At 37.6% G+C, this 26,744-nt stretch overlaps 1 protein-coding gene across 2 annotated transcripts in view; it reads right to left on the reverse strand.

Moving 5' to 3' along the window:
- Positions 1 to 17,895: 17,895 nt before the first annotated feature.
- Positions 17,896 to 26,744, reverse strand: part of LOC112048506 (probable cytochrome P450 304a1) — a 48,038-nt gene continuing 39,189 nt past the window's right edge. For both annotated transcript variants that reach the window (XM_052884750.1, XM_024086039.2), the window contains exon 9: positions 17,896 to 21,502. In XM_052884750.1, the coding sequence (XP_052740710.1) occupies positions 21,318 to 21,502 (185 nt within the window). In that variant the 3' untranslated portion in view covers positions 17,896 to 21,317. The remainder of the gene's footprint in view (positions 21,503 to 26,744) is intronic.

Here is a 26,744-nt window from a genome sequence, read left to right on the forward strand (position 1 = left end):
GTCACTTCGATTGGTTCTGCCGTACTATTAGGAGGAGGTTCCACGTTGCTTTCTTTGTCGCTTCTCAGTATGTCAAAAGCCTATATATTTCAATCATTTTTCAAAATATTTTTACTCGTGATACTTTTTGGTCTATTTAGTGGTTTACTCTTTTTGCCAGTAGTTCTATCACTGATTGGGCCATCAGCCCACAAGTCTTATAATGAAGAAGAAACAACATCTCCAGAATCTGTAGAATTAAATGGGAAGATTAAAATGGATACAGGGAAACAAATATCTGAGGGGTAATCTTTTTACTAGGAATTTAATATAGAATATATACTTGCTTTTTTATAAATTGTGAGAGATCTCCTCACAATACGCATTCTGTGAAGAATATCAGTAATTATGTAAGGCCGTCTATATCCAAGCGAAATTTTTACAATCTCAAAATCTCGTGTTAAATCCAAATATGTATATTATTTATGACTAGCGGACGCCCGCGACTTCGTCCGCGTGAAAGTCGTTGTAAACTTTCAACTACCCCTATCCCTACCCTACCTCTACCCTACCCTATCCCAACCCTACCCCTACACTACCCTACCCCTACCCTACCCTACCCCTGCCCTACCCCTACCCTACCCCTACCCTACCCCTACCCTACCCCTACCCTACCCCTACCCTACCCTACCTTCTTTATTTATTCCCCCCCCCCCGAGTCGCATCGAGCGCGGCAACCGTTAGGTACACAAAAATAATACATATAGCATGAATGGCTATATGGATTATTTTCGCGCGATGGCTTAGCGTATTTCTAGTATAACTTTGGTGTTTCTTTACCGATTTTTATGATTCTTTTTTTATTGAATAGGTAATAATGTTAACTTTTTTAGTTAGGGATGAGTGATGAGTGTTATAAAAATAAGAGTATACAAATATAATTAGAAAGCTCCGAACTGCTAAGCTATCGAGAGTTACACGTGTTATTGTGAGTCAACCATAAAAGATAGACATATATATGCTGTTGTGTTTTTATAGATAATTTTAAGGAGAACATTTCCGTCATACATGATTTCTATGTAGCTTTAACCATTAAAGCTGTACACGCGACGGAAGCTTAAAAAATTGAGTAAGTTCTCCCGTTTTCTCAACATTTCTCTTCACTGCTCTGCTCCTATTGATCGTAGCGTAATGAAAAGTATACTATAACCTGCCCAGGAGTATGTAGAATAATTGTGCCAAGTTTCGTTAAAATCCGTCCAGTAGTTTTTGTTTCTATAAAGAACATACAGACAGACAGACAGACAGACAGACAGACAGACAGACAGACAGACAGACAGACAGACAAAAATTTTACTGATTGCATTTTTGGCATCAGTATCGATCACTAATCACCCCCTGATAGTTATTTTGGAAATATATTTCATGTACAGAATTGACCTCTCTACAGATTTATTATAAGTATAGATTTTAAACTTATTTCGTGGTTGTTCATTATGAATGTTATTTAAACGGGTACATACCACGATAAAACGACGAGATTTTTATTGTCGATATTTCGACCCAGTTGCATGGATCGTGGTCACGACGGGAGTCCCGTTCATAATGTATATTATTGCTCAGTATAATATAGAAAAGTCATAAAGTATTACAAAACAATGCTTCTGTTGCGTCTGTTGAACGTTTTAAATCACAGTATCACAGAGAACAGAACTCATTGTTGTACGGTTTTCACAAATGGGCGAAATGTTTCAAGGTTGTACATACAGGTATACAGGGCGCTGGGGAGCTTTTCTCATAACTGTGAAAGGTGTTGACGAGTCCACTAATAGGAGCCGAACTGCATAATTAATATTTTTTTAACTAAAAAATAAAAACTTTTTATGTTTTCATACAAAGTAATTCAAATAATTCCGACTATCCATGTAAAGAACGCCTTTATATGTCCTTGAATTTTAAAATTTGGCTACGTCATAATTATAAGTATGCGTATATAAGGGTAACTTTATGATCTATTTATAAAAGAAATATTATTTACTCCGAAAATAATAATTTTAAAACATATTTAATTAATTTTCGGTAAAGAATATAACTCCAGAGTTCTGGAAAATACTCCCCAGCACCCTGTATAAATTCATTAAGGTTTTGTGTAAACTAGCTAACATATAAAAATTGTTGAAAATAATGAATAAATATGCCCACTACCTACCTAGTACAAAAGGCGTACGCCGCGCAGACTAATAAAATATTGTAATTTTTTTTCACTTTCATTCAATAATTCGTTCCCGATTTAAATAGTTCACCAAAGGCCCATCCCTAGATATGTTGTCAAAATAAGATCACGTGATATATTATAGAGTTTACCTTTTTAGCAAGTCTAAAAAAATATGGTATATGTATGAATTACTCGTGCGTATTAACTTGAAACTTGGCTACCTAACACAACCAAACACAGTTTAACCCAAATTCGAGCCAGGTGTCAGTTAATCCTCACGAGCTGTAGATATTATCCATTTTCAATAGAAATAGACTGTTTTCTGCAAATATACAAACGTGTAATAAAAATTTGCCTGTAGGTACATGAATTAAAATGGCCAAGATCTTGGTGCTAATTAGATATACTTATGTATAATGCTAAAATAGATAAACGACAATTAAATTAAGTACCTTTAATATTATCTAAGTATTAATTGTATATTAGACATAATATTGTCCATAGACATAATGTAAGTTATAAAAAGCTGTGTTTATGTCAATTGCTATTTGTTATTATAGTAGCTATTAATGATATTGTATTGTAAATTGATTAATTGATGCCGACGGCTCAAAACCGTATTGATTCGAAGTCCTATGAAAAGAATAGAAAAAAAAAAAGGCCATGTTGAGCAGTGCACGTCCAACGGCTGAAAAAAAAAATGACGAAAATTGTAATAAGTAATTGATATTATGATGAATATTATAATAAAGTACGAGTACCTACACTTCGATAAGTAATAATAATAAAAACAAAATAAATTAATTTGATATTGAAAGATATTCCTTTCCTGTTGTTTTTTTTTTAAATACCTTTCTTATTTCTGTCAGCGATATTGGGAATCTAAATACCACTGAGAAATTAAAAAATATCGTCTAAATCGGTTTGTGAGGTGTAAAGGGTGTTATCTAAGTATACTGTGGTGATATCTACTGAACTGATTTTGAAAGTTCTTTTTCAAATAGAAAGTTATATTATTTATCATTGTCTGCCAATGATTATTTTATTCTATGGATATGTTACGTGCCTACAAAATCACCGCAACAAGCGATCTGAATTTAGCGACTCCACTGAGCGCACACAATTTTTTGTTTACTTGCATTTTATATATTATTTATTTGTACATTATAGGTAAAGTTTTTACACTTCCTAAAGACACAACGCGACATTGTAGACAATATTAAGGTATTATGTGTTTATATAACTTTCGTTGTTTTAAAAGCGACTAAATGAAATTAAGACAATTATGCACATTTGCCCGCCTAAGTTTTGATGCCCTATCTCTATTATAAAATATCATTGATGTCTGCTACATTTTATCCCCGTATTCCCATAAGAATATCGCCTAAATTTATCGCGAATTAGGCTAATAGTCCACCACGCTGGCGTAATGCGGAAATTCAAACGGTGAAGGGAAAAACATGTACTCGTATGTACCTATGTGTGTGTGTGTATAAAAATAAACCAATTAGCTAGTTTAAATTAACTTATTGTTTTATAAATGACGAATAAAAAAACTTTAAAGATTTATTCATAAGTAAAATACAATGAAATCCCACATACATACAGGTTGGTTAATTTGAGTTTGGCCTTCGGAATTATTAATAGGTACAATTTTTTTTGTAGTACCTAATAATAGGTACATTAATTGTTGAGTAATGGGTCTGTATTTGGAACTGGCTATGTAAATTGTTTGCACAACTTTCCGGAGTATCGTAAATTATCTTCTTTAAGATTTGTTGTGACATTTTAAGTAGATATACTACTACAAAGTGTAGGTAGGTATGGTACTTAGTCAGTACGTACGGTCTTCTTTTTACTTTAGTACGGTCCTACTGAGAAAATCCGGGTTTGTCTCCTGATAGGTACAGAATCAATGATGTTTTGACGGCCTCCGTGGCGCAGTGGTATGCGCGGTGGATTTACAAAACGGAGGTCCTAGGTTCGATTCCCAGCTGGGCAGATTGAGATTTTCTTAATTGGTCCAGGTCTGGCTGGTGGGAGGCTTCGGCCGTGGCTAGTTACAACCCTACTGGCAAAGACGTACCGCCAAGCGATTTAGCGTTCCGGTACGGTGTCGTGTAGAAACCGAAAGGAGTGTGGATTTTCGTCCTCCTCCTAACAAGTTAGCCCGCTTCCATCTTAGGCTGCATCATCACTTACCATCAGGTGCGTCAAGGGCTAACTTGTCAAGAATAAAAAAAAAAAATGTTGTGTGTTCAGGAAGTGTAAAAACTATATACATACATAAATAAATAATGGAAATCCTTGTAGAATCGTCCATGCAACTCCTTGCACTTCCATATTGCCACACGATCTGAGTTACTAATTTTCTTTGCCTAGAAAGTTTTAGGGTTCTAGGGTTTGCGGGGTAAGATACTTGTTCACTGCAACGACATCCTGATACATACTCACATTCATCTTGAGAAAATGATCTCTGAGATTGCACACTTCACGATTATGGAGGTTCTAGAAACCACGTCCTCCACACTTGCGTGAGAGGTACAACCTCATTACAGATGAACGGGTGTGATGCATCCGGTATGACGTCAGCAGTTTGCGGACTTTACAGTCCAGGAATCTAGTTCGGTTTGAGTCCACTTTAGAATGCCAAAAGTTTATATGAGTAAGGGCATGACCCAGCTATTGAAGGAATAACCTTGTTACCGCCTGCAAGAAATTTTAGGACTTTTTTCAGGCGGCTAAAGAAGCGTTTCTTCACTACCTGTTTCATATTCCCTACCTCAATACCAAGTGCTTCTGTCATTTCAAGGTACTTATAGGTCTCGCCATCACGAAGTGATCTGAGAATAACAATTTTTGAAATATACAATATTCTCGGAGCTCACGATCCTGCCTCGCTCTACATTGATAACCGCACTCTTGTCTACACCAAATTACATCCTTATGTCATTGCTAAAGAATTGAGTAATCTTCAGCAATGACACTAGGTCTGAACGCTTTGATGCATACAATTTGAGGTCATCCCTGTAAAGCAAGTGAGATATGAGCTCACCACCCCTGCGAAGGCGAAAGCCTAGCCCTGAATCCCGCAGAAAAGTACTGAGAGAATTAAGAGCTAGACAAAACCATAGAGGGCTCAAACTATCGCCCTGGAATAGACCTCGCTTAATCTATCAGTTCAGTCGATTCAGAACACTCAGAAGCTTCTGGGTGACGAAGGACTATCATCCACTGTCTCATACATGATTCTACAAAATAGCATAGTGTTGTATCAACCTTGTACAACCGTATGACCCCCATGAGCCGTAAATGAGGCACTGAATCATAGGCCTTCTTGTAGTCTATCCAAGCAGCCGTGAGATTTTTTCTGTTTCGCCGAACCTGTTGGCAAATAGCAGTGTCCATGAGGAGAAGTTCCTTTGTACCACGAGACTGGGTCTTATAAATATGATTTGTATTTATATGCATCGTTAATTTTGATGACAAGATGGATGTAAGGAGCTTATAGATGGTGGGTGAGCATGCAATCGGTCGTTTATTTTTTTTATTATTAGCGAGGCTTATTCTATATCCAATATCGTTTGAGTTTAGTCTATAAGATATTGGATAGAAGCAGGCGTTACTTTGCGGAAGTTCATCATGATTATATAATGATTTATTTATTTTGCTATCATCCGCGAAAATTCGGCGAACCCATGCGACAACGTCACCCAGGTCCGACAAAATACTCTCTACGTACGTTTCACCCCGAAACCGGAGCATCCTCAGGAGATGTTGACGTGCAATTGCAAATGCACGTTGTAGAGTCAACATCTCCTGAGGATGCTCCGGTTTCGGGGTGAAACGTACGTAGAGAGTATTTTGTCGGACCTGGGTGACGTTGTCGCATGGGTTCGCCGAATTTTCGCGGATGATAGCAAAATAAATAAATCATTATATAGTCTATAAGAGTCCGACATAATTTATCTACTCATGAGTAGTTATCTGCTAGCGCGAGTAGATACAAATAATATGTATGTAATCGGTTTATCATTTCCGTCTGTCGATGATTGAACGTATAAAGTAGTCAGGTATGTACTAGGTAAGTACTTACCTAATTAAAATTATCAATCTGTGATTCTCTAGATAATAATTTATGCCACAGTGGCCTTTCGGAAGGGTGACATCATCATCAGACATCAGCGTATTTTAATGTCCGAATGGATTTCTTAGGGCTTTTCTGGCTTTTTAGGTTTCGGGTCAAGGTCCCATTTATCTCTAGATTAAAATAATTAGTCGAAAAATTAAAATAAAAATTACGAGGGTTTCAAACGAGCTTTGGTCCGAGAAGAGCCAACAACAAAATCAGTCATTAGCCAGGTTTTTCCTTCTTTAATTTATTACCATTTAACAATAAGTATATAAGTAGCCAGTTATGTAATACATTTCGATGTAATATATTTTGTCGTTTTTAACCGACTTCCAAAAAGGAGGAGGTTCTACGTTCGGCTGTATGTATGTTTTTTTTCGCTACACCTACCCTACCTCTGCCGACCCCTACTGTTCCCCCTACCCTTACCCTACGTCTACCCTTCTCTACCTCTACACCAACTCTACCCCTACTCTGCTATCCTAAAGTAACTAACATCAAAATTGATTCGCGGTGACAGCGGATTGTGAAACGTTACTAACAATAGTATAGCTAACATACATCAAATATAGTGAATTGGCCAGCTGCAGGCTAAAATGCTTATAATATTATGTAACCTATTGCATTTTAATGGTGATAACAGCAATAATTAGTATACGTAATCTTATCAAAATGTATAGGAAAGACGTTTTACCCAATTTATGTAAGTGCTTTTAATAGGCAGTTTATAGTTATTGTACAAAAACTGCTTAGTACCTAATAATAGTGGATAATAAAGACCGAAATAGTGAATAAGCTGGTCATACAAGGGTGGGTACATACGGGCTCTATAATCTGTCAACTTTTTTACAGTTTCGTAGGGTTGGGTGTCGTCGTCGTCATCAACCCATATTCGGCTCACTGCTGAGCTCGAGTCTCCTCTCAGAATGAGAGGGGTTAGGCCAATAGTCCACCACGCTGGCCCAATGCGGATTGGCAGACTTCACACACGCAGAGAATGAAGATAATTCTCTGGTATGCAGGTTTCCTCACGATGATTTCCTTCACCGATTGAGACACGTGATATTTAATTTCTTAAAATGCACACAACTGAAAAGTTGGAGGTGCATGCCCGGGACCGGATTCGAACCCACACCCTCCGGAATCGGAGGCAGAGGTTATATCCACTGGGCTACAGGGTTGGGTGTACAACATAACAATTACAAATATAACAAGATCCCCAAAACAGATATGGACCTGTTAACGCAATATCTAAACAATGTGGTAGAAACATTTAATAAGTTGAGGACACAATGGGGATGATGATTAGTTTGAATATTTTGATTTTTATGTGACATTCGGGCCAATATTAACTAATTAATATGTAAAAAGCAAAGGTTTGGATGTTTGCAAAATAAACAAGACTATAAAATTTCAAAATGTACTAAAATTCTTTTATCGTAATTACATGAAAATTCATACATATTTAGCTTCTTTACATTAAACGTCAAATTTTTCAATATTTGAACTATAAACATAAACGCACAAATAACAAAGATATTTGGAATTATGTTTGAACGCCCATACAGATCTAACGATTAGCGAATCAATGACGTAATTAATGCGTGCTATTTTGTATGGGGCGTTTTCAGGGATCCGTGGCAGTGCCGCAAATGACCCTTTATATCTCTATAGCTCCGAAAGTAATGATCGCAGATACCCTGTTACTTTTAGAAAATTGCTTTATTAGAGTACTCCTAACTATATACAATTTAAAAACTGTCATCATCCCTCCCACTAGTCAGCTTCCACTTGATTACTTTTTGGTTTTGTAACAGTATGTACAATGAATCACATGGCTTTAATTTTAGTGGGATAAGTTTGTAGTTTGTAGTGTAATTAATTGTTCTAGGTAATTGGTGTCAAATGAAATTAATTAACTAGTAGGTAGGTACTAATAGATTAGATTAGACAATAATTTAAAAGAATTTAAATTCTAAACGGAAAAATTTATCTGTGATTTTTTTTATCTTGACGCCTATCGTATTTATCATAAGTTTTTAACGAAATCACGTTGTTTCCTTAATTAACTAGTTTTCGTCACATCTGAGTGCCTAGAGGGAGTTTTCAATCTATTCATATTGTGACGATCGCGTAAACGTAAATGTGAATTTCTAAGGAATTGAAACAGTTGTGCAGTAGTGCCACTAGCTGGCGCTGTTTCAATTCCTTAGAAATTCGCGTTTACGTTTACGCGATCGTGATAGTATGAAAACATTGAAAACTCCCACTAAGCACTCACGTAGGTACTCTTTATGCTAGGGTACATAGGACATGGGCTGACACATCTTCAGCCAAAATTCATTTATTTCAGGTAGGCTCACTTTACAAGCACTTTTGATACGTCAGTTGACTATTTGTAAAGATTCTACCACCGGTTCGGAAGGCAGGTTCTGCTGAGAAGAAACCGGCAAGAAACTTAACAGTTGCTCTTTTAAAAAAATCATACAATATTATAATTTACAATTGATGACAACATTACAATTTCTTATAGTTTTACTTGCTGTGTGAAGGTGGAAGCTGATTTGTCATTGAGGAACTCATTAACGGTGTAGGAACCTCGACTAAGTAAATGTTTTTTTAAACATTGCTTAAAGCTGTGCATTGGCAGGTCCACCACATTCATTTTTAGGGCTCCGTAGTCTTCAATAATAATCCCTAATAGTCCCTAATAGTTTCACCATGTCTGTCCGACCGTTCGTGCGCGATTTAGCGCAGTTTCTACTAGCCATTCGCTGCCCGCGAGTATTTTATCGAAAAGCCCGTCTGCGTGAGCCTCAGACCAATTATTGTTTAGGACCTGCCTTGCTAGACGTTACTTTTCTGTCAAAGTATATGATCAACGATCTAAAGCGATTATAGAAACTGTCTCTATAGTATCGATGTTAAATAGTTGTAATCGTGTTTGTCGGTTAAAGAGCTCCGTAAAAATACCTTTTTGTGTAATTGAATTGTGTAAAAAACGGGTAAAAACTTCTAGTTTAGTATAAGATATATACCAAATCTAAGCTCGTTTTCTTCAGAAAATGACAGACAATTTTGTTCGTGACTATGAGTGCGATACAGGTCCTTCTATAATTGGTCTGAGGAGTGAGCCATTTAAAAAAATCTTTATATTCCTCTATCGCGCGGAGCATGATACTGTGCTCGCCTATTGCCCTTAGTTTACTTTATATTTTTTACATGGCACGAACCGAATACGATAGGCGACCGGTCGTCCATTTAGGAGTCAAGTGGCTAGAATGCTGTAATTTGATTGATCATTTGATGAACGCAATGCATCCCCTGAGAATTCATAAGATATTGGAGAAGAAATTTTCCATTATGTACAATTACCTATAATGCATGCCCTAGTTAAAAACCTTGTGCACGCCACTGAGTGGAACGCGCTTGTATAGAAAGTGTCTATTAGATGTGGTATGTCTGGCTATCTTTCTATTTACTAATCATCATTAACAACCCATATTCGGCTGACTGTTGAGCACGAGTCTCTTCTCAGTATGAGATAGGTTAGGCCTTAGTCTACCACGCTGGCCAAATGTGAATTGGCAGACTTCACACACCTAGAGAATTTAAAAAAATATCAGGTATTCACCGATTAACACATGTGATACTTTCTTAATTTCTTAAAATGCACATAACTAAAAAGTTGGAGATGCGTGCCCTTGACGTGATTCGAACCTACGCCCTCCGAATCGAAAGCAGAGGTCATCATATCCACTGGGCTATCACGTCTCTTATTATTAACTAGCGGACGCCCGTGACTTCGTCCACCCTTAGACGTCTCTAATCCTACCCTTACAGTAGTATCGCTGTAAAAATGGAGTAACTACTCCCGTTTTCCCAACATTTCCCTTCACTGCTCTGCTCCTATTGATCGTAGCGTGATGAAAAGTATACTATAACCTGCCCAGGAGTATGAAGAATAATTGTACCAAGTTTCGATAAAATCCGTCGAGTACTTTTTGTTTCTATAACATACAGACAGACATAAAGTAATTTTACTGATATATTGATCACTAATCACTCCCTGATAGTTATTTTGGAAATATATTTCATGAACAGAATTTACCTCTCTACAGATTTATTATAAGTATTGATAACAAATTAAAATTAATTCAATGTAACACATGGCAAAACATGTGTTTGTAGTTCCAAACAACATAATTTATAAATTACTATTTCTAATATCTATTAACCTACTTATAAAGATAACGCTAATAGTCTTAATTATAAGCTACTTTACTTGATTCAGTATTTATTGTCTGACACTTTTTTCTCCAATTTTTTGTAAATAATACTCAGGGTAGTGAATTTTGAATCTATAAAGTGCACGCCATCGCCAGTTTCAAAGGCATTTTTCAGCCTCGATCGTCCAAGTCTGACATGAAAATAGGATAGTTGACCCGTTATCTTTTTAACCGACTTCAAAAAGGAGGAGGTTCTCTTTTTTTTGTTTTTAATGTATGTACATCGATTAATCGAAGACAGATGAACCGATTTAAAAAAATATTTTTTTGTTTTAAAGGGTATACTCTCCATGTGGTCCCATATTTATCATGTCAGGATCTGATGATGGGAACCTGGAGAAATCGAGGGAAACCGTGAAAAATTGTATGGATGACTAGTGTTTTCGTAAATATTTTATTGAGTATTTTTAAGCACTACAATTTAATGAAGGTTTGGAATCGACCTGATGATGAAGCCAAAATACAGACGAGGGAACTCCTCAACGATTTGCAGTAATTAACTTGTGTTTGGGCTTGATTAATTTGTATTAATGAAAACTTTCCACCTAGATGGGTTGTGATTGTCATTAGAGGTCTGGTGATAAAGACTAAGGTCAATTAAGGGAACTTAATGATTTACAGTAGCTACCTAGTGTTTGGGCTTGGTTAATTTGTATTGATGAGAACTTTCCACCTAGATGGTTGTGACTGTCATGAAGACGAAGGACAGTTAAGGGAACACCTCGACGGTTTAGGAATTTTCGAATTTAATGGGGGGAGGGAATGGTAGGGTGTTCATTTTGTGTATGAAAGTATTTTTTTACATCTAGTATCTATATATTTTACACTAAAAATGAAAAAATAATAAAACTTTAATAAAAAAAAATACAACCGATTTCAAAACCTAAAGACGTACCCACTAAACTAAAAAGTGAAAAATAACATCATAATTTTACTATGTTCTACCTGCTGATCAATTTGATTTGTTAAGGGACACCGGACGTAAGCAAAGCTGCTTTTTTTTGCGCGAAAGGTGCTTTGCTTACGTCCGGTGTCCCTTCACGCACAAAGTTTTCATTTTCCTAGGTCCTTATCTATATGATGTTTAAAAAATGCTTTTTATTAAGGCATAAAGTGTCTGGATGTGTATTTCTATCCTTGCCACATAGCTACAGAAGGCACATTAGCTGCTAGTGTCTAGATAACAAAGCTAGGGGTAGAGATAGCTTGATAAGGCATACTAATTAAAATTCTACATTGCCTGCTATGCGAATCCTTACAAGAGGCATATGTCCGGCAGTGCACGTTCATTGTCTGATAACGCTCGAATTATGATAAACATTAATACCTACATAATTATATCTATCTACTCTAATCTACATAGATATATGTATCGAAGTTAGCTACCGAAAATGTCAACTGATCATAGGCTGCTAATGTATAGACAACAATTGCTGATGCTAGAGATAAAGATAAAAGATAGAAGATCTTGATAAGACATATAGGTAATTCCCTTTTGTGTAAGATACTGGCAGTGGCGATAGGCATTAGTTGCGTCGTTATCATCCGATGGAATTCCACTGCAGGACATAGGCCTTTTGTAGGGACTTCCAAAAATCACAATTCCGAGCCGCCTGCATCCTGCGAATCCCTGCGACTAGCCTGATGTCGTCAGTCCACCAACGAGGGGGAGGGGGGGGGGGCGACCCAACACTGCGCTTTCTATTTTTAGTTCATAGGTAGTATACATATGTATTAATTACTTATGTAAAAAATATAAAACGTATCACCAGTCATTGACCTGATATTTTTTATCAGGACAGTAACATTGTTGCATAGGAACTGTGTTTCTAAATAGCAGTTATTTTTTATCAGCATTCGCATATGAGATCAAAGATGGACAAAAAGAGTGACAGAGTGGTGGGGGCCAGTGGGCAAAAGAAAGAGAGGGAGACCTTGCAACAGATGGGAGGATGAAATAAAACGCGCAACGGGTCCAAACTGGATACAAATAGCGCAATCCAGAGAAAACTGGCACAATTTGGAGGAGGCCTTTACCCGCAGAGGGGTTCCTACAGAATAGTTGCAATATAATATTAAAAAAAAAAAATACTTAAAAGCACTAACTATTAAATAATAATCATCTACTTTTTGATACTAACACAATTAAACTAAACTCAACTTAACCAAACCTTGTAAACTAGTACTTCTGTAAGAAATAAATGGCTTTTTTATTTTATTTTTATTTATTTATTCGCATATGAGCAGAATGGTCAATACTTACCTTCACATAGAGGTACCCCCTTAACCCTAGAAATGTGATGGTCACTGTTTGGTGGTCTAGCGCCGGTGTGATTTATCACAGCTTCTTACCAAACGGGATGAGCATTACTATAGATGTGTACTGTGAACTGAACACAATGATGGAGAAGCTGGCACATCTCCAGCCAGCATTGGTCAATCGCTCCTCTCCGCTACTCCTGCACGACAAATCGCGACCTCATACTGCACAGCAGACGGTCTCCAAGTTGCAAGAACTGGGGAAGCTCTTCGTCATCCGTCCTACTCACTCGACCTTGCGCCTACAGACTACTACTTTTTCCAGAATTTGGATGACTACTTGGCGAGAAAAAATTCCATACCCGAAAGACAGTACAAAATGCCTTTGAAGAATTGGTTGCCTCCCGACCAGCTGATTACTTTAAGAATGGCATCAATAAACTGCCACTGGGTTGGCAAAGATGCATTAATATGCAATCAATGCATCTTTGCCAACACAGATTACTACCGGTACCCAGTACTGATTGATTACTTCGATTAATACAACTAAAATATACATGAAAAATATTCGTTTAAATTTTTTCATACAAAACGGCAATTTTATAGGTATAAAGACCTAATGTTATATTGGCAGTCTCGTTTGGGAAAATGAAGCCCATCTGACAAATGTAATGTTTTTGAGGATTTGCTACTAGTGAATACATTTAATTTTGTCCCTTTTTTAGTGGTCTGTAAAAATAAGCCTAATCTATCTAGCCTCTATCTAATTGACGGCCTCAGTGGCGCAGTGGTATGCGCGGTGGATTTACAAAACGGAGGTCCTGGGTTCGATCCCCGGCTGGGCCTATTGAGGTTTTCTTAATTGGTCCAGGTCTGGCTGGTGGAAAGCTTCGGCTGTGGCTAGTTACCACCCGATAAATACGTACCGCCAAGCGATTTAGCGTTCCGGTATGATGTCGTGTAAAAAACGGATGGGGTGTGGATTTTCATCCTCCTTCTAACAAGTTAGCCCGCTTCCATCTTAGACTGCATCATCACTTACAATCAGGTGAGATTGTAGTCAAGGGCTAACTTGTAAAGAATAAAAAAAAATGCTAAAAAATGCAAACGCTAAAATAAGATGACTTGATCGTCGTACGCTTAGAGCTTCTCATAGCCGTAGAATATCATCATCATCATAATCATCATCTGATGATGATGAATAAAAACGTACCCGATAAATTAGTGACGATGATCACCACTAACTTATCCGGTGAAGTTCAAGGCGGTCAGGTGGAGAAGAGAAAACCTTCTTATTATTATGAATATCTTTGTAGGATAAAGTAGGTAATTTACGCTTTGTCGTTTCCTTCACATCGTCTGTCTTCAAGAATAGAATGGCAAACGGATGCAATAGTATCAGTATAATAAATATTAATTGAATTATTTGCTAATAAATTTATCGCGGTCACTTGTTTGTTGAGTTGACTTCGATATACTAAGTCGAGGTCCGAGTTCAATGCGCCCTTGAACTTTGCATCGCCCTGTGCATGTCCCTGTCCTTTGTCAACGTGTACATACGTTTAACCATTTGATGCTCGTTCTGTCAAACAAAGTCGTATTTTGCTATGTGTATATCGCTAAGGAAAGAGCCGTGATAGCCCAGTGGATATGACCTCTGCCTCCGATTCCGGAGGGTGTGGGTTCGAATCCGGTCCGGGGCATGCACCTCCAACTTTTCAGTTGTGTGCATTTTAAGAAGTTAAATATCACGTGTCTCAATCGGTGAAGGAAAACATCGTGAGGAAACCTGCATACCAGAGAATTATGTTAATTCTCTGCGTGTGTGAAGTCTGCCAATCCGCATTGGGCCAGCGTGGTGGACTATTGGCCTAACCCCTCTCGTTCTGAGAGGAGACTCGAGCTCAGCAGTGAGCCGAATATGGGTTGATGACGACGATATCGCTAAGAATAGGAGTGGTATCGGCTGGAGGAGGCCTATACCCAATGAGGGGTCTTTACATAGAATTAAGACTAACGCTAAATTACTAAATCTTACTCGTTTAACAGTTACGTTAACATACTAATATACTGACCTACTAATATATATAACGTAATAAAAAAAAATATATTGTTAATGTTGTTAAAAATTATGTAAAACTTATGTAAGGATTAATTAAAGGCTTTGAATTGAATTGAATTGAATATCGCAGTAGCGTGCACTTTATAGACGCAAAAATCCACTGCTCGCTTTGAGGACTTTGTAACTGACGAAATACAGAAAGATCGGCGAAAATGAGCTCTTCGGAGTTGTATATCGTAACAAGGGATATTGAACGTTGGATAATTCTATTTAAATATTCTGTCGAAATTGACGCTATCCTTTGAACGTTATACGTTCCGTTATTTGCCCGGCTAATTAATTTTATTAAATAATGGATGCAGAAAATTAAGGTCGGGATTTTAAAATATTTAGCAATAATTTACGTTGCCAACAGACTCATTACAAACCCCGGGCCTGTAGCCAGGTTTCACTTCGATTCTCTTTCTACAATTGCAAACGCTTCGATAATTAAAAAATGTATTTTTTTTTTTTTTTTTTTTATTCTTTACAAGTTAGCCCTTGACTACAATCTCACCTGATGGTAAGTGATGATGCAGTCTAAGATGGAAGCGGGCTAACTCGTTAGGAGGAGGATGAAAATCCACACCCCTTTCGGTTTCTACACGGCATCGTACCGGAACGCTAAATCGCTTGGCGGTACGTCTTTGCCGTTAGGGTGGTAACTAGCCACGGCCGAAGCCTCCCACCAGCCAGACCTGGAGAAATTAAGAAAATCTCAATCTGCCCAGCCGGGGATCGAACCCAGGACCTCCGTCTTGTAAATCCACCGCGCATACCACTGCGCCACGGAGGCCGTCAAATATGAGATTGTCATTCGTTATCGACAGGTCGCTTGATCAAGATATCGATTGGGTATGGTATTCCCATACATATTTTTAGTTTTCGAAGAAGTTTGTCGAAAAAGAAACACAAACACGTCTTTTTTGTTTGTGGTTCTTCTCATAGATTTACGATTCGGTACAATTCTTTTTCGACAAACTTCTAAGAAAACTAAAAAAAATTAAATGTATACTTACCACAATTATGTTTTTGTGACAGGAGAGTATGAAATGCAAATTGTATAATATTTTTCTCTGTGTGCTCTGTCTATAGTATTGTGTTAGACAGAGAGATAAAAACGAATACAGGACTCACACTTTCGTGTTGTAGGAATTTTCCATGATGTACAATTTGTATCTATAAATACAATGACTCTGGCTGCCCAGTGCACGTGACTTTCTATCTATCGATGTAATGCCAGCCACAAACTGTCAATTATTCTCACGTTTCTGTAGCACCCACGACTATTATTGACCGTGTGTTGGTCACTCTTGACTCTCATGGCTTGTATAGTATGCCGCGAGGGTACTGCCGTTTGTTTTTCAGAAACGTGAGAATAATTGACCGTCAATGGCGACTTTAAGGCTGCCTGTCCACCAGAGCGGAGCGGAGAAACGGACTAATGTGGAGCGAAGGAGTAAGCGGAGTTGCGTACTGTGTCTGTCCACCGGAGCGAAGGGAGGCTGCGGAGCGAAGTGACTTCCCGAAGAAACTTCCCCGCTCCGCTTCCCTGTAAGTTATTTTCCGCTCCGTTTCCCCGCTCCGCTTACCGGTTTTATATGAATTTTTAAACTAGCTCGCAAGTCCCTGTCCACTTAAGAGGAGCGGAGATTTTGTGCAATCCTAGTGGTTGATATTTCTCCGTTTCTGGGCTCCGCTGCCTCGCTCCGCTTCGGTGGTTGGGCAGCCTAATTGTAGCCTTTCTGGTACTTACATTGTTCTGACGTTCACTATACATCATTTATTCTGGCACTTGAGCGATAAAGTTCCCCTTGTGGTCATTTCACATTTTAAGGGACAGAACTGACACAGACAAAAAAACCCAGAGAAAATTAGATGGCACTGAAGGGAAGTACAAGGCATGTTAAAAAAAGTCTAAATGGTGTGTGTAAACTCACATAACTACCCACGAAAATAGCACTGAATAATTTCACATTTATTACATAGGTATTTAATTTATGGTACTATGAAGCATTTTTTAAGCTCTGGGGCCAAAGGGGTCAAAGGGGTCTGTGAGCAAAATAAGGTTGAGAGGTTATGTGCTATACACTGTTAATGACTAGATCCGTCAATAACACAGGCCGCCACAAATACAGGAAGATGGTCGTAATTATATCATCAACGAGAATTTGACGGCCTCCGTGGCGCAGTAGTATGCGCGGTGGATTTACAAAACGGAGGTCCTGGGTTCGATCCCCGGCTGGGCAGATTGAGATTTTCTTAATTTGTTCAGGTCTGGCTGGTGGGAGGCTTCGGCCGTGGCTAGTTACCACCCTACCGGCAAAGACGTACCGCCAAGCGATTTAGCGTTCCGGTTCGATGCCGTGTAGAAACCGAAAGGGGTGTGGATTTTCATCCTCCTCCTAACAAGTTAGCCCGCTTCCATCTTAGACTGCATCATCACTTACCATCAGGTGAGATTGTAGTCAAGGGCTAACTTGTATAGAATAAAAAAAAAAAAAAAAAGTATACGGGATAAGAAATATTGAGCTTTGAGTAATCAAAAGGATAAGAAAGCGTAGGAACCTCATCATTATCAACCCATATTCGGCTTACTGCTGAGCTCGAGTCTCCTCTCAGAATGAGAGGGGTTAGGCTAATAATCCACCACGCTGGCCCAATGCGGATTGGCAGACTTCACACACGTGGAGAAATGAGAAAATTCATGCAGGTTTTCTCACGTTGTTTTTCCTTCAACGTTAAGAGACACGAGATATTTTAATTAAAATCAGTTTAGTAGTTTATGCATACATGTGTAACAAACCTCTTCCCTATCTTAGAATACTTAAATGTTTCCTATCTAAGTAGTACTTACATCAAAACTGCTGACCAATACTCAATAGTAGGTATAGGGTTTAGTGCTGATGAAAAAACAAAGTTTAATTAAAAAAAACTCTTATTCAAAATAATTAAACGTAAAACGTACATAATATGTAGGTAGATGGAACATAATTAAATAACATGATTAGTAGTACAATATATACGTTTTAAAATTAAACAGTTATCATAAAATTAATTAGACTTAGATAATGATTTTTGATCACAATAATTTATTTTATTACTTTTCTACGTAACGACCGACACACACGTTCAAGTACCTATACGGCTATACCGTCGAGTATGCTGCGTATGGACCCATATGCGAACCCATACCCATAACCATATTTTATTTATTTAAGAAAAAATATTATTTAAAAATTCACAAAAAACTAAAATGCAAAAATCTTAACTATTATAAACGCAAGAAAACAGTTAATTTAATTAAAAACAATTTCTTTATCCGCTACTCTAAAGAGAACCCTGTAATGTCCTGTTACACATGTAATAGGTATAAGTAACAGGTATAATTTTATCGCTGGCTTATATGAACCGTGCGCATTAACTTGACAAATGGCTTTCGAACAATCCATACAAACACAGTACAAACATCATTCGAGCCAGGTGTCAAGTTAATCCGCACTGGCTGTACACTTAATGAAGCCCGAATAGCTCAATGGCAAAGAGGCCGGACTCGTCGCCGAGAGGTGGTGGTTCGATCGTCGCCCGTTGTACCCACTCCTAACACAGTTTTTTCCGACTAATTGGAGGGAAAAGGGAATATTGATCATAATTAAAAGGATTGATTAAAAGGAGGTGGACGACAATGGGGATGATGACTAGGTTTGAATATATTGATTTTTATGATACATTCAGGTAAATAGGGTCAATGTTAACTAATTTATACATAAAAAGCAAAGATTATCTGGATATTTGCAAAATAAATGAGATTATAAAATTTCAAAATCTATTAAAAATATTTTATCGTAACTAGATGAAAATTCATACAGTTTTAGCTTCCTTACATTAAATGTGACATTTTTTAATATATGAACTATAAGCATAAACGCACAAATAACAAAGATATTAGTAATTTTGTTTGAACGCGCATACAAATCTAACGATCACTACATTGCCTATGACGTCATTATTTCAAGCCATTTTGTATGGGGCGTTTTTCAGGGATCCGCGGCAGCGCCGCAAATCTGACTCTTTAAATCCCTGTAGCTTCGAAAGTAATGATCGCAGATACCCTGTTCCTTTTACAAAATTGCTTTACTATTAGTATACTTTTAATTTATATACAATTTAAAAAACTTTCGCATGTAGCTAGTCATCCTAGATAACAAAATATGTACCTACCTATGTCATATTTATGATAATAATTAATTATGTGCGCATTTGTTATAATATAGGCTATCTACAATAGTATATTAGTACAAGGTTCACGTTCACATGTGTAGGTATAGTATATCTTTGTATATTTATTACCTACCTACTAGCTGAAGCCTCGGCATTTCACCCGCGAAGTTCCCTATCCCGTGAGATTAAGGGGATAAAATATAGTCTCACATTATTTTTGATTAAGTATTATAATGTCGATCTGACGATCAATTAATCTCACATGCCTGCAGCGCTACCGGCTTGACGACCGATAAAACTGATCGTGTGTTGGTCGCGATTGGCATGATGTCATCACTGCGACCAACACATTATTATCACAAATACTGTGATGTTAATAGAATTTTCAAAATCGGTTCATTACCAAATATTGCATCCTACAATACCACAAACATTAATTACGTTAAAATATAAGATTAGTACTTATAGAAAATGTAAGTACGTTTTTTTTGGAAAGTTTGCCATATTTTTTAAATAGGACCGATAGTGCCGATCGTCTCCAAATAGTCGGGGCAGACTGGATTAGGAGTGGGTACGACAATAGACCAACGGGGCGGGGATTGAACCACCACCCCTCGGTGATGAGCCCAACCGTTTTACCGATATGCTTTGAGGTTCAAACCCTACCCAAAATACTTAGGTAAAGTACGCAACCCAACCAAAAACCTTACGATATATAGATACCCCTCAGTTTCAACCACGTAGGTCCCGTTCCTGTGAGAATACGTACGGGGATAAAATATAGCCTATGACACACATATTGTGGTAAAAGAATTTAAATAGTTGCCTACACTTAACAAAAATGTAATGTCTGTCCTACAATAGACGTCCATCGGCTGATAATAATGATGATGATGAAATAATGTAATTGTCATAGTAGAACAAAGACTCGTTAGATACATAGGTTCGATGACCAGTTGGTTCATCTCTGTGTAAGTACGTAATAATGAATGCTTAGCGTCCATAAATTTTATTAGATAGGTACCTATCTATTCGTTGTCCCATAGCTTAGTTTTTTATCGTTGTAATGGGGATGATGACTAGGTTTAAATATGTTGATTTTTATGATACATTCAGGTAAATATGGTCAGTGTTAACTAATTTATACATAAAAAGCAAAGATTGTCTGGATATTTGCAAAATAAATGAGAATATAAAATTTTAAAATCTATTAAAAATCTTTTATCGTAAATAGATGAAAATTCACACAGTTTTAGCTTCCTTACATTAAATGTGACATTTTTTAATATATGAACTATAAACGCACAAATAACAAAGATATTAGTAATTTTGTTTGAACGCACATACAAATCTAACGATTATTCCATTACCTACTACGTCAGTAGTTCGAGCCATTTTGTATGGGGCGTATTTCAGGGACCCGCGGCAGCGCCGCAAATCTGACCCTTTAAATCCCTGTAGCTCCGAAAGTAATGATCGCAGATACCCTGTTACTTTTACAAAACTGCTTTACTATTAGCATACTCTTAACTTATATAAAATTTAAAAAACTGTCATCATCCCAATTATGTTCGCCGTGATATTATTTTTAACACTATATACACTATCGTTATACACACAAAAAAATAAATTTACCTCGTTTTTTGGAAGACAGAAGTACCTACCTGTAACTTTTTGATATGTATCTATTCTATTGTCTGTACTTGCGAGTACAGCTTAGTGCTTATTCCGTTGGATTCTCGTCTGCTTAAGTCATAACGTGGGGATAACGGAAACTGAAAAGTCATGTCTACATTTTCAGGTTTATATGTATAGTCTGCCAAGTTCCTTGATGACACTCCCATGATATGGGGGCGACGGGGGGGAAGAATACGCTAGTATGAAATCGTGCGTGTGGGGAAGTGAGGTGCATCAGACGTGGGTTTTTCATTCATCGCTACACGCCCTCCAGCCCGCGCGGACCATTGGGGGTGTTACGCACGAAGTTGCCAAGCTATAGCTTACGTTTTGGGACTTTGAGGACATAGCAGATCCCCGGTACCAAAAAAAACAAGGAGGAACTTGTTCAACGACAAAGTATTAGAAAGTAGGTACCATTTGTGCCAAAAATGTATAGGTCATTTAATATCTAGGTGTGACGCGGACCCAGAACTCTGGTAGCGTGGTGATGATGCCCTGTATTTTCCTCATCGGCTTCTTCAAAGGTTTCCCGTCCGCCGTGGACACGGTGAATGCCTGCATGAACCCAGAGAACACTTGGAACATCGATTGTCGGGCGTAAGTTTCTCCTGCGCACAGCCTTTTACCTGAAAAATGTATATTTTTATAACATCATCATTAACAACAACATATTCGGCTCACTGTTTAGCACGTGTCTCCTCTCAGAACGAGAGAGGTTAGGCCTTAGACCACTATGCTGGCCAAATGCGCATTGGCAGATTTTACACATAAAAATAGTTTTTATAGCTTGAAAAAAATTACTGGGAATTTTTCAAGAATCGCATTAATATCTAGGTACAAGGATATTGATTTTCGACGGCCTCCATGGCGCAGCGGTATGCGGGGTGGATTTACAAGACGAAGGTCCTGGGTTCGATCTCCGGCTGGACCGATTCAGGTTTTCTTAATTGGTCCATGTCTGGTTGGTGGGAGGCTTCAGCCATCGCTAGTTAACGGCAAAGAAGTACCGCCAAGCGATTTAGCGTTCCGGTACTATGCCGTGTAGAAACCGAAAGGAGTGTGGATTTTTATCCTCCTAACAAGTTAGCCCGCTTCCATCTTAGATTGCATCATCACCATCAAGTGAGATTGCAGGCAAGAGCTAACTTATAAAAGTATAAAAAAAAAGTTTTACTTGTACATATAGTCCGGTCAATTTAGACATTCGAAGTTACATAAATTCCCACCAAGCTGAATATCGGTAAGATTGTTTAAAATATCAATTAAAATAAAATCTGAAAGTTCCCCATCTTTCCCCTGTAAGGAAAAAAATTTTATTCAAGGTCAAAGGTCAAAAAAATTAGTTTTTCGCGATTTTCAGTAAAACGGTAAGTTGACCGGACTAATATGTTTTCTGTGGTTTTACCATGATTGAGATGCTAAGCTCTCTGAGGGCATTTAACCAGTTTCTATGTAGAACCTTTAGAAGTTCTCGATGTTTTACAAAGTGGCTAAGCTGGTTTGGTGGGAAACACTGACCGCGGTTAGTCTCATCGTTTCTAGTCAGTGTAATGAATAGATACTTGATGACCTTGATCATTACCTGCGACTACCTTAAAATGGTTGCCCCACATTTTATTAGCCCAGTGATATTTTGGTTTAAGATCTTCATTTTCTCAAAAGAATTACATAAAATTCGCTTATATGAGAAATACAATTAACTCACTAAGGTAATTATTCACGTGTGTACATACTAATTAGACTTAAATCCTACATACAATAAATCAAAATAAATAATTGCTAAAAAAAAGAATGCGGGTAGATTTTAAATTACATGTTTGTAACCGGCTTCTTACGTAGTATACTTGACTAGTTTTAATAAAACAAAGATTATAGCTTACTGGATGCGACATGTGTTACAATGACATGTTATTCAATAAATAAAATTTTAATTTCTTTTTGTAAATATTTTAAGGAGGACAAATATTTTATTTAATCCTACTAATATTATAAACACGAAAGTTTGTATGGATGTTTGTTACACTTTAACGCCGTTGCTACTGAAGCAAATTTGGAATGGAAATAGATTTTACACTGGATTAAAACAAAGGCTACTTTTTACCCCGAAGAAATTCATGGTTTCCCGAGATTTGCGAAAACTGATGATTTTGATGATATGAATGTTTGTTACTCTTTCACGCTTTGACTACTGAACCGAATTATCTAAAATTTGGTATTGCGATATATTATAGCATGGATTAACACATAGGCTACTTTTTATTCCGGAACAATCCATGGTTCCCGAGGGATTTGTGAAAAACTAAATTCCACGCGGACGAAGTCGCGGGCGTCCGCTAGTGGTATAGCTTAATGAATATTTTTTCGGTTTAAACTGATTAACTGAATGCAGTCTAATTTTAGTAATTATAAACTTCGGGATAAATTTTAGCCTTTGTATGTTACTTATTTACCTCCTCCGGTTCGGCGGTTCCAAAGGTTAGCCCGGACAAACAGAAAGACAGACAAATTTTAAAAAGCTTGTTTGCAGTATCAGTACATAAATAAAGCACATGAGAAAACAATCTTCAAATCTCAGACAGACGCTTCAATTTTATTTATATGTATATGTATTTCTTTTATTTTTTTTTATTTATGTATATTGATAATGTAATAATAATATACTCCCGACCGAATAGATTTTTCTTATGTCGGCCTCAGCGGCCAATCTCATGGTGAGGTTAACCATGTAAGCATTAGATATTCTAGTGCACAAGTGTGTTAGCGAGCACAGGTGCACTCTCTATTCCTTCACTCTCATAGTCCGAGGACGGCAAACTGACACGACCTGTGAAAGATCAGGCACAAGACCGGCACCGGCTTTACGTGCTCTCCGTGGCACGGGGGTGTACCAACACCTCCTTCTGGCTGGTGGCAGGCTTCGGCCGTGGCTAGTTACCAGCTAGCTAGTTACCACCAAGCGATTTAGCGTTCCGGTACGGTGTCGTGTAGAAACCGAAAGGGGTGTGGATTTTCATCCTCCTCCTAACAAGTAAGCCCACTTCCATTTTAGACTGCATCATCTTACCATCAGGTGAGATTGCATTCAAGGGCTAACTTGTAAAGAATAAAAAAAAAACTTCCCAACTCCGGATTGTTATGAAGATTTTTCTTATAAGAAAAATCCCAATAACTTATTTTTTTGTTGGCCTGACCTGGGCTTCGGACCCTGGACCTCATTGTTCTTAGCTGAACTATCTAACCAAAGGACCAATGAGGCAATTGATAATATACCCACTAAAGAGATCACAAAGTGGCTCACATAGAAAACAACCTATATCATTAACCAAACGCTAAATCGCTTGGCGGTACGTCTTTGCCGGTAGGGTAACTAGCCACGGCCGAAGCCTCCCACCAACCAAACCTGGAAAACCTCAATCGGTCCAGCCGGGGATCGAACCCAGGACCTCCGTTTTGTAAATCCACAGCGCATACCACTGCGCCATGGGGGCCGTCCTAGATATTAATGCGATTCTTGAAAAAATCCCAGTATTTTTTTCAAGCTATATAGGTTTAATCAGCTAACAGCTAGAAGATAAAATCTAACTTATGTAAGTGTATAAAAAAATAAAGTCTTTGTCCTCAAGTCTCTTTATTATGGGATGACTCGGATACCCTTTTGAGTCACCAATGTGAATAAACTAATTATTATCATTGAAAAGGTTACGACTATTAGGCACGTATATAAATGACCGACACTTACCAATGACTATTTTATAGTTATGTACCTATGTATATTTTTATAATCCCAATAACTTTGTGAAGGGATTCGAATTTAGTGACTCCACTGAGCGCACATATGCACAATTTTGTCTTTAATTTCAATATATATTTATTAATCTATACTAATATTATAAAGCTGAACAGTTTGTTTGTTTGTTTGTTTGAATGAACGCGCTAATCTCAGGCACTACTGGATCGATTTGAAAAATTCTTTCAGTGTTAGATAGCCCATTTATCGAGGAAGGCTATAGGCTATATATTATCTCCGTATTCCTACGGGACATTGTAGACGATATTTAAGTATTATTTGTTTAAATAACGTTCGTTGTCTAATAAGCGACTAAATGACGCTAAATGAATGAATTTACGGCCTCAGTGGTATGCGCGGTGGATTTAATGACGGAGGTCCTGGGTTCGATCCCCGGCTGGGTCGATTGAGGTTTTCCTAATTGGGCTAGGTCTAGCTGGTGGGAGGCTTCGTGGCTAGTTACCACCCTACCGACAAAGACGTACCGCCAAGCGATTTAGCGTTCCGGTACGATGTCGTGTAGAAACCGAAAGGTGTGTGGATTTTCATCCTCCTACTAACTAGTTAGCCCGCTTCCATCAGGTGAGATTGTAGTCAAGGGCTAACTTGAATTAAAAAAAATGAAATTAAGTCAGTCTTCAAATTATTGACCGCTTCAGTTTTGATGCGCTAGGGCCCCATATCTTGTACAGTAGTTAAGCTCCTTATTCACGCTTCCTTTCTTCATGTTTTCACTATTTGCGGATTAAAAAATCGCGTCCCAATTCCTATATTCGCGGATCTGACTGATGAAACTGACGTAAAATATGCTAATTTAAACTTTAACTTCCAAATTCCTATTGCTGAAATTGCGAATGGATGGTTTAATGCCACTGCTTAAAATCACTCTGAATGAAAAATGTCAAGTAAGAAAAAATTTCAAAATTCTTCAAACCATTGTCTTATACTGAAGATAATAGTTAATCAATAACTTCAATTAATTGTTTTTTCTTTATAAATTTGTTTTTTTTATTTTTTCACCCAAGAACGTATCCCATAGAATCCCATATAAAATACCAATCCATATTCACGGTTTCTGTATTCTCGACATAGTTATTTATTTATTTTATTTATTTATTTAAGTTACATTTCCATTATAATGTTTAACACATGTCATAGATAAAATGTCACAATTATTACAAATGGAACCCTGTGAGGGTGTTGTAACTACAAAGTATAAGTAAATTAACTTAACATAAGTCGTCGTCATCAATCCATATTCGGCTCACTGCTGAGCTCGAGTCTCCTCTCAGAATGAGAGGGGTTAGGCCAATAGTCCACCACGCTGGCCCAATGCGGATTGGTAGACTTCACACGCGCAGAGAATTAAGATAATTCTCTGGTATGCAGGTTTCTTCACGATGTTTTCCTTCACCGATCGAGACACGTGATATTTAAATTCTTAAAATGCACACAATTGAAAAGTTGGAGATGCATGACCCGGACCGGATTCGAACCCACACCCTCCGGAATCGGAGGCAGCGGTCATATTCACTGGGTTATCACGGCTAACATAAGTAGAGAGGCGGATTTATTAATTTTCGGTCAAAAAGTCATTTATTTTATAATATGCTTTTTCAAGCGAAAAGTTTTTTAATATTATTAAAAACTCAGAGAAGGTATCCCCCGCGAATAATGAGCTTTTACTGTATACGATACGGCTGCCAAGTGTAATACGAGTATGTGGGTGAAGAAACCAAGCTTGGTCACCCAGATGCTATTATTTATACTGCAACAAAGTTCAATGAACCATCAGAAAGGTCAATGGTTGGCATATTACTTTCCTTTGTGACAACACCCGCATGTTATGATTATATTTATTATTAAGACGCCCGTGACTTCGTCCGCGTGAAAATCGATCTACTTTAAACCTCTATTTCACCCCCTTCTATTTATATTTTCTAGTGTTTAGTAAATAGTCCACTAATCATTTTTTTACTATGAAAATTTTGAAAAACCCCCGAATGTCACGAAGTTATTAATTACACACTCGACCAAGTCATCAATATTCTTTTTTAGTGCGCTTTCATTTGAGACCCCAC

Source organism: Bicyclus anynana, chromosome 12, assembly GCF_947172395.1.
Source record: "Bicyclus anynana chromosome 12, ilBicAnyn1.1, whole genome shotgun sequence".
Taxonomy (NCBI): domain Eukaryota; kingdom Metazoa; phylum Arthropoda; class Insecta; order Lepidoptera; family Nymphalidae; genus Bicyclus; species Bicyclus anynana.